At 44.0% G+C, this 10052-nt stretch overlaps 1 protein-coding gene across 1 annotated transcript in view; it reads left to right on the forward strand.

The window, feature by feature from the left end:
• T265_02193 (hypothetical protein) overlaps nucleotides 1–10052 on the forward strand; it is a gene marked incomplete at both ends in the record, with an annotated part of 73156 nt that overhangs the window by 48861 nt on the left and 14243 nt on the right. Inside the window, 5 exons of the mRNA XM_009166381.1 lie at nucleotides 2406–2470; nucleotides 3592–3667; nucleotides 5711–6021; nucleotides 7368–7630; nucleotides 9816–10005. Coding sequence (XP_009164645.1) covers nucleotides 2406–2470; nucleotides 3592–3667; nucleotides 5711–6021; nucleotides 7368–7630; nucleotides 9816–10005 — 905 coding nt within the window. The remainder of the gene's footprint in view (nucleotides 1–2405; nucleotides 2471–3591; nucleotides 3668–5710; nucleotides 6022–7367; nucleotides 7631–9815; nucleotides 10006–10052) is intronic.

A 10052-nucleotide genomic window follows, 5' to 3' on the forward strand; every position in this document is an offset into this window, starting at 1 on the left:
TGATGATGATGATGATGATATGAATGATGATGATGATGATGATGATGATGATGATGAGGTTTCCGACAGGGAAATGTAAGCAAAATGCGGTCTTTCATCAAACGTGTGTGTGTGTAATTGACCCTAATGGATTGTTTCCACGATTTCGTTTAACACTGGTCTTGATTTGATTTGCGTCCTCATAATAATTCACTTACTTTCACAGCATTATTAGTATTTCAGTCAACAATTTTCGAAAAGGTGTCAGTTAGTTATTCTCCCCCTGGGACTGGTCAACCAAAGCCGTAATTCTCACCGCTGTATGGCATAGGCAAATGAAATCTTTCCGACCTAAGTGCTGTCTTCCCGGAAGCATGTCTCCCGGAAGGCATTGTATACCTCAATGCTCTTGGGAACACTTTGGAAGCAGCACTGTGTTGTGAGGTTATTCTTTGTTAAGGTTATATCGGATGTTCTTGCGATATTCGTGTTTCCTGCTCATCTATTGACTTTTTTTTCAAAACTAGCACCTTGGTTGATTAACTTGACATTCTAACGGTAACGATCAGGCGATAAGCACTATGTCTTTGTTCAGTATGAAATCGTATGGAACGTGGTTGTGCGCAGAACCAAAGGTTCCCCCTTCGTCTTATCTTGCATTGTGTTTTCCTTTCCTGAAGTTTTTGCTCATTTATTATGCCACCCTGTGCACACCAATTGGTCACAAATCTTGTGTGCTACAAACTGGTGCGGAAGAACGGTTTGACTTGCTAACTAAAGAAGCATAAAACTTTCAGGGAAATTCAGCAGAAATAAAGGACCATTAAATAGCAATATCACCAGCACTCGTTGTTCTCTTTGGTTTGTCGCATGTTCTATCTACACACTTGGTTTATTTGAGAACAACAATACTTGGTGCTCCCTTGTCGACCGTTCCGGAGAAAAACGGAGTTATAAATTTCCTGTGTATGCCTGATTTTCGACTAATACATCCTGATTTGCAGCAATCTGCACTGCACTAATCCCATTGAGTGAGTCCGACCATTCTTGATTAGTCGATCAATCCACTTTGGTTGTACGTTGCCTGCCAATTTTGTACGCATATGTGAGAAACAGTCCCGAACCTTTTCCTATGGTCTGAGATCCTTCTGATGCAGTAAATGGTTTCTACATTAATTGTCAAAGCTCATATTCAGGTCTCATATTGATCCTAACGAAAAAACGTGGAAAAATACTACTATGTCTAGTCGGTTCAATTGATTGTCCTTTCTTGTGTCGTGGGTGAATGTAAAACCTAGGCCTCTGTCCTTCTGCTCAATCTTCTCGTCGTCGTTTACGGACTGTTACGGTTGTCTAATTTCCAGTTCCTCCTCTAGCCCTATCTTTGTGAAAAGCCACCTGTCTGTTTCTGTACACTACGCGTTTCTAGTTAGTTTTGACCAGTATTGAAAAAATGAACCACGTCCGATGATGTCATCGATTTCCGTTCTCTCTTGTCGCCGGTCGACGCTTTTATCAGCTAAGCATGTGCAGCGATCTGTCTTCAACTTGTTAACTTCATAGTGAGCTCGCGTTATCGTGTCGCGGCATTGGAAACACTTGATCCAGGTGTATTGTGGATACTAGTGGCGGCTAAACGAACAAACTTTATTCCGTTTAGAGCTGCAACTGTGATCTCCGAGGCATAGTTGAAGTGACTGAGACCAATTCCCCTGTTTGTCCCCCAATCACCACTCCATATTTACCTTCAAAAACTAACTGAAGATGATTGGTATCCGCTCGATGCTTTCTGCAATTTTGGTTTAGCAATGCGCCCCATGTTTTGTAGGTGTATTGTTTGCGTGTGTACCGTCCACTTGGTTGTTGTTGGATTTCATGCTATTTAGCGTTCCCTTTAGGTTACCTCTTTTTTTATTGACTGGAGAAATATACATCATAGTGATCCTGTGGGTTAGCTTGTGCGGTGATATTTGTGTTTAGAGTAGTGTAAGCACCTTCGCTCTTCATCCCCTTCATACCGCGATGTCACCATGAAATTACGTTACCTGGCTTTTCTAGACCTCCTACTGCGTTGATTACCCGTTTGGAGGCGTGTATTGCTGGTACTCTAAATTGCATTACATCAACTCTCCGCCAGTTGGTCATTTTTTGCCGAATGTGTGCTACAACTTCCTGCATTGGTTCCTCCTTCGAATATTTCATGTCCTTCTTTTCATATCGTTCTGATCGATTAGTGGCCATAAGCTGATGTTTATACACTTGCCTAGCTGCAATTGGGTATGTATGTTTTTCCTGCGTTTATCATGGTAGGTGTTGATTGTTAGTTGTCCTACTTCACCTTAGACCGTTTGGGCTATGTTCACTTCCATTTTTTTGTCAACATTCATTTTACACATGTTTTTGTATCTGACTCCTCTTCCATTCAGGGACAATCCAAACGCAGTCAGCTTCCGACCGGCCGGGGTTTGGACCCCAAGCGCTTCATTATGGAGTGAGTCACTGCGCATGTTGTCTTTGTATGGTGGATTCAATTTCTGTTTACGTGATGGAGAGGTGTGCCTGCCTTTGGCTGATTAATACTGCCATGACTCAACACTTGCTGTACCTCACACATCCTCTGAAGCAAGTTATCTTGAGTGTGTGCCTGATGCTTTTGGCGGTATCTGTCACATCGGACCAGATCAGAGCTGGAGCTAGTTAATTTCGAGGTTTTGATGCGGTTCAGTTACCCAGCAAGATTTCTAAAAACCCCTAAGTTTCACGTGGTATGGGGTAATGTCTGTGGCATTTCAGCTGTCGTCCAGCAAGCAAAAGCTGAATGTTGATGTCCTGCCTCTAGCGTTCACCATTTGCACAGTGCACGATTGAGACTGGCAGATATTTAGAAGTCGCGCAATTTTTTTAAAATACAGAGTGCTAACTTGGTGGAATTTTCTAGCCTATTCGATTCGTAATAGTCTACATAAATATGCGATACGGGCGACCAGATGCGACACCGTAGCATTTGATGTAAGCTTCTTCCAACTACCGCTGCGTATACTGGATGTTGCTTGCGAATCCTTTCCGACAAGTATGGCACTACGACCAGTCCATTGTACCTTGAATGAACGCATACGAGAGTTAATGGTAGAGCTGGTGGCCGCAGTGCACATCCTATCAATTACCTTGCCGCTACCCCTAAACACGAACATGGGTTATTTTGTGCTTTTTCTGTTACAAGAAATCACTGCATGATCTGACTAACCCATGAAACTCTGGATTCTAGTGTTACGCATCCTTTGTTCGCTTTGGTTTTGGGGTACACCTTTATGCGTTGTACCGTTCCATGCGTCATTCGAATCATTCCTTGCGGAGCGACTTGTCGGCTTTCTGTTTTAAGTGTGAACATATGAAGTTCAATTTGTATCAGTTTTAAATTTTTGTCACATATCGGCGAGGGTGACAAAGCCAAGTCGTCGTTTTACATTTAACCGACGGTTTAACGTCGGTACACCGTTTTTTGAACGACTGTCAAGCAGTTTGCTTGGTACGGTTTATCACAGATTTTAAATGCAAAATTACATTCACATGTACTCGTTGTCAACCATTCTGTCTGTTTCACCATCCAAACAGCGAGTCGACTCACCTGGCCAGCACAGTGGCTCTTCTCATCCCGAACTGGACTCCGGTTGCAACGGCAATGGCAGCGGTAGGTTGATATTTTTATTCCGTCATATTTTACAATTTTTGTCTGTGCGTTTTTTTTACTGTTATTTGACACGTTCATTGCCACTGCCTCCTAACAAACAGGAACCTGTTTCCGCAGTTCTGCGATCCTAGTCTTAAGTCGACCGACCAAAAGTGAGTGTTTGTGGTGTTCCCAGCCCAGGTTACTTCCAAATATGTTCACCTTTAGGTAATTTAGTTTTCGCCATTGTTGCCCTTCATTTATGGACCGGGCTACTAATCACCCACATTCCTTCTGTGTGGCTGCGGATAGATGCAATTTCCTCCTTACGTTTACGGAGGGTTCGTTCTTTATGGGAATATTCGTTGCTCGCCTACTAACGTCTGTTGACTTCCGGTTTTTGTGTTAAAAGTTGAACGACGGGTGTATTTTCCTCTGCATGGAGCGGAATGTAGTTTTTGTGGAACAAATGTGTGTGCTTGTCGTGTTTTTTTCGACCACAAAAAATCCTGTTCTCGTTTGAAACCAATAATTCTGTTCAGTGCGCTGTCGGGTTGGTATGGAACGGTCTATCGATTTGGGTGTTCGTGGATTTGAAATCCGCATGTCTTCGCATAATGTCCGTTCCCGGGGTATCAAATTGCTCTGCTCAATGCATTGTTCTTATCAAGCACCTAGACCTCCTAGTATGAGAAATCTGACAGTTACGCAACAGCCCAGGAATACTTCTGTTTCATGACCACCATAATCACGCATTTCGGCTATCCGCTGTTTTGTCTTAGAGAAATGGCTGAAATTTCAGTTAGCCTTCCTCAGAAGAAAGAAATCAGAAGTGATCAAGGTTTTCTTCGAGCGAATGTAGACTTCGCTGAGCAAAACTGGTGGCCGAATCTAGGGTCTCTTTAAACAACCCATCGGTTTAACTGAATGCAGGTCACAGCTAACCAGTTGCTTGGCTCACGTGGTGAAGTAGTTACCGTCGTACAGGGCCATTTCAGCGACCCGTCTTAGAATCTCTGGTGGACGATTTCTGATCGAACGTCGACTCCCATAATTTGGCACGTCACAGAAATAAGGACCTGAAAGGTCTACTGAATGGTTGTTCGACTCTGTCGTAGCAGGCGTAGCAGCTTTGAGGCTAGTTGATTCAGTAGATGCATGGAACAACTGCTGAGTGGAGCCAGACACACAGGAGAATATTGTTTTTAGGCGAAATCCCGGAGATGGAAAGTTTGATGAGTTAAACATACGTTGATGTGTACTAATCAGATGTCCCAACGTTTGGAGTAATTCCACTCCAACGGTTTGGCCTGCGAAATAATGACTGTAATGTAACGTAACGTAACGTGCAATGTGCGTACTAATGACGACCAGACCAGCATACAATGGAAGATCGTTTCCGATTCGAAAGGAGATCAGTCCTTATTTTTACTTGGAAATTCTATGCGACTAATCGGATTTTACTTGGATTCTGTATAGAGAGGAAAAAAGCCAACTAATGGCACACGTCGAAACGCAACCAACTAACGGTATGACACACTATGGGGGCGAGATGGCCCAAGTGGTTAGAGCGCGAATTTACTGACCGGAAGGTCCGTGGTTCGAATCCGATCCCCGCCACTCGACTTCCCCTGTCTAGGCTTGGGCAACCTGGCAGTATCCCAGCCCTCGTGCTTCCTTCGTGTGGCATGGCAGCTAGGCACCGGAAGGGTGCTACAGCTGAACGCTTTCTTTTCTTTTCATGACACACTGCTATTCAATGGCATACTTTCAACTTTTTTTTATCTACTATGCTTCAGAAAATGTTCACTCAGTCGTTTCCTCGCTGCCCCCCGAGAAAAATTCCAATTAACTCACTATTTTTCAATTATTCCCAGGCCATACGTAAGGTTGAATCTTTTCAGTTATGAGTGATAACTGTGATCTCATTGTTACTACCCTGTAATACGGAGCGATGTCAATAGGAGACTCGCCTAACTCAACAACATAATATAGGTTTTTCTATATATGTGTCATTTGTCATCCTGCCCTTCACATTCTACAGTGGTCTTTTCATCTTTTTAGTTCAATATAGCCAAGTGTCTCCTCCAGGCTCGGCAATATCCAGTGTGTCCACACAACGCCTACCTTTCTATCGACAGCAATATGACCAGTTCAGTGCAACCCTTGGTGGATCACCTGGCTATGCACCTTCGGGGCAGTTCTATCGACCGGATCAAAGCACTGCAAACTGGAGTGCAGGTCCAATCCAACAAGAACCACCCAAAGAATTTTCGCTCCTTCCAATTTCTACAGAGACTTATGTGGAAAAGCCTCGACCACAAGACCTGCCATCCATTGGAGATAAATCAACGGTTCCTTTTGGTTCCTTTGATGTATGTTCCCACTGGAAAAGTCTGATTGGTGATGCGTGTGGTGTCATTAATCTTGCTTGTTTGCGCCCGCCACAAAGGTTCGGTAGATTTGATTCGTTTTTCTTCTCTACAAACTGTGGTATCTATGGCCGCGTCACCGCCTTCTGTAGTTACTGTTTAACTCATTCACTTTTTTTACTAATTCGCTTCATGCCGCCGGTAGAGAGGCCTTTTAAACCATTACAACTGAAAAGGAAAGATAGATAATCCCAAGGTCTCCTAACGGTCCACAGAATATGAACCATTACTAGCTACAGCAATCCCATATAGTTACTTCAAGGATAAGAGTGGTCCGTCGGCGTTGTTGTAGATGACTTGCCTTGTGTTATGTATACTATCATTAGACAGACTTTATTTTGTGGTTTTTTTCCTAAAGCCTCTAATTTGCATTGCCATAGGGCACTGAAATATGCCCTACTGACCACTGTACAGTAGAAACCGGTGGATTTGTCAGTCTATTCAATAAAATCGACCGACAGACTTATTGCATGTTTCGTCCCGGCAAAATTGCTTTCTGCGTTAACATCCTTTGTGGCAATTCGTCATTCCTCACCTAATCTTCCACTACTCTTCATACAGTGGCTGACTGAAAACAGCCGTAGTGTTCTTCTAACTTCGAACGATGCCGGATTGATTGGCTGACGCTTGACAGATACTAAGATATATTGCAACCGCTTAGTTGACTGATCATAAGGAATTTCTCATGGTCTACTGCGTTCGCTGTCATCGAGTTAGTAATTTTCTTGACGGAACGCACTGCTCCTATGGTTGCAGAAAACTCTTTGACACCCCCCACCGGTTTCGGTTGCAGAAAACTATTCGACAACCCACGACCGGTTTCGACTTTCCCTGAGCTCATCAGATAGGCACAGTCCAGAGTTTTCTTATGTTCTACCTGGTGGATTTACCACCATCAACTACAAACGAGCTTGTTGACGCCACTAACCCATCACTTTTTCAAACCATTTCAGCTGCTGTCATCGGGTTCTTTAAATTTGCAATGAACACTGGACGACATTATCGGTGACCATGAAATCCTCGTCCTCCAGCTGTGCCAGTTAGCCACGCTACACGTATCCACCGCTCAGCTGTCAGTAATAGGTAGCTTAGCCCATGGGCGGACGTATAGTCAAACTATGGCCCAGAGTGACACTTTCGAATGTCATGTACTGGAATTCAGTCGGGCTAAAGAGTTATCCTCGTTTGGCGAAGGATAATAGACTCCTGTCAAATGCGCTTATTTACTCGCACCAATTCAGCTGCTCAGCCAACCTAAAGCATAATGGTCTCTCCCATCTCTCTCCTAGGTTTTCCGTCGCCTTGACGAGCATGCAGTTTCCATATCCCAGCAGCAACAGGATAGTTTCAAGCAACTGATTTGGCAGCTTATCTACGCACGAAATATTACAGATGAGCTGGAGAAGGTCCGGGTCATATTTCTATGGTTGTGCACCAAGGATTTGCATAAAATGAACTTTGACAACGTCAAGCCAGATACTCCTGAAGAAATTTTGATGGGAATACGAACAGGAAAATCCACTTACGCACAAATCTTTTACACCCTGTGCAGGTCAGTTCCTACACACCTGTTTGTCGTGTGATGTGGTCACGCGAATTTCATGGTACACTCGTTCATGCTGTGTCACTTGTGCTGATGTCGTTGAAATTTCGGGGACCGTCGCGTATGTCGCGTAGAGCGAATCTGCTCACCCAAATTGACATTAGGACCTCTTGTGCAGCAACATGATACCGGTCCTAGCAGTCGACGTTTTTAAATTGATCATGTGGTCTACATTGATTCTGTGTCTGTTGCTTTACGCTCCGATCTGTCTGGGAAAGTGCTTGGGGTGCGAAAATCTGATGAACCAATTTCAGGGCTCGGATTTGAACTACATGGGTTGGTGGGTACTACCGATAACGTGAGCTTGCACGTGAACTGATTGCGGCTGCACACCTTGTTACCTTCAAAGATCTCTAGCTTCTTTTCAGAGAGGTTCCATAAACAATCGGTGGACTTATTGCTGGGCAACGTTTCGCTTTTGACACAAAGTCTTCGTCGGGCCAAGTGAGTAAGTAAGTAGGTCGATTGGGTTTTAAGGCAGTCAATGGACCAATCCGTGAGATTTCTTATGAATAACCGATTTGATCAGTGCTGAGTGTTCAGTCTGATGTTCCTGTTCGTTGGTTAGTGGGGATGACTAACGTTCATGATTGGTTGGTTAGGGGGAGGGTTTGTCTTCATGATGAACCCGGAATTTTCGTCCTTGCTTTTTCAGTCTAGGATACCTTAATGGAAAATTCCTCGTGGGGTCGTTCACAGATTTCGTCCACTTGTGTTCGTCACAGGGTGCCGGGACAATTGTTTTGGGGATGGGAGTGGGGTAGTTAATTGGAGCTAACTTTACTTGGATTTTTGTACTTTTAGACCCAGACCATTTCGCTGATGACTGCACACCGCCTGGTGTCATCTTGGCTGATCTGCGACCGCTCTCCACACGTTTGCAGGTTCTACTTCCTCTATTCTACTCATGCTGGGATACTTGGCGATTTCCATCGCCTCGGCCACCAGTCGCTGTGGTTTGAATCTTAAGCCCCATCTCAGGATGTCCTCATTTTCTAAATCTATCCTATGCCCAGTGTCAAGTGCATGCCCTGCCATTGCCGAATCTTTAACTAACGCGTGGTATTCATCTGCGTTTCTCGGTGGTCTGACTGCCTTAAAACCCAATCAACCTACTTACTTACTCATTTGGCCCGACGAAGCTTTTGTGTCAAAAGCGAAACGTTGCCCAGCAATAAATCCACCGATTGTTTATCAAACCTCTATGAAACAGTGACCTCTCAATCGGTCCCAATTGGTTGAAAATCTCTAACTTCTGCTTTCTTGATACCGCCAACCTCCTTGATTCCGCGCATTCATTCACTCACTGTTCCAGAAATCCATATGTTCAAATTCTTGATTTTTCAAAATGTGGTTCACCGCCAAAATTGGCCATTCTTGGTGTAGAGTGAAACTCCGGTGGGCACGGCATTAGAATCGACTAAACTCTTGACATGTGACCAGGAGGGGACTCATTCTGCTAGCATATGCCTAGGGCAGTTTTGTCTTGCTGTTCTGATGTTTGCGCTCCAATTTACGTGTATGCATATCTAGAGTTGATACATAGACATCCATGGGAAGGCTGAAAATAACTTGAATATCGCCGTTCAGCTTGGTTCTGAGGTGAATCAGGCGTTCTTCCCATTAAATGTGAAAGGATTTATTTGCGAACAAAAATAACGTGCTTTCAGTAAACCTTTACGCAAACCGTTTCAGCTGTAACTTAATGCAGAATAATGAGGTTCATGTTCTTCCGGAAATGCAATTTTAAGATGCTCTGAGAATGTCTTCAGGAGAGGTTAATCTTGTTAATCCTTTCCTGTGGACTATATTGTTTGGCAGTCCGACAGTCAGGCCGTATACGAGTTAACTGCTCCCCTGAACTGGAACCCTAAGTTTCTTCACCGGAACTTATCCTACCGTTTGCTGTCTGCTGCCAACAATTCAGGCTGCTTGTCAGTCTAGTTGCCGATTATACGAATTTCCAGACCATCGTTGTTCCATTCATCTTTTAAAACGTTGACCCAATAGGGGGCCATAAAGCGTAGGTGTCATCCACTGGTTAGTTTTAGGCTCTTTAACTGGAGTTCTATTTTACTGGTTTATCGTTTTATTCCGGTCTGTTTTCTCATTCCCTCCTAATGTATCAAACCAGATATGCTGGTCTACACTGTAAACTACTCATTGGATATGCAAAAGGAGCCGAATATGCACCAGGCATGCAATTCTCCGGACGACAAGGTCAACATTCTTGGAATGCCGTTCTTGTGGATAAAGTCTGGCGCCTCGTTGATTGTCATTGGGCTGCCCGTAGACTGATAGGGAAGCGACCAAGTCCAGAAAATGTGCGCTACGGTCTGGACATGTTTTATTTTCTGGCAAATCCGGGACA

The sequence above is a fragment of the Opisthorchis viverrini genome, assembly GCF_000715545.1.
Source record: "Opisthorchis viverrini unplaced genomic scaffold opera_v5_27, whole genome shotgun sequence".
Taxonomy (NCBI): Eukaryota; Metazoa; Platyhelminthes; class Trematoda; order Opisthorchiida; family Opisthorchiidae; genus Opisthorchis; species Opisthorchis viverrini.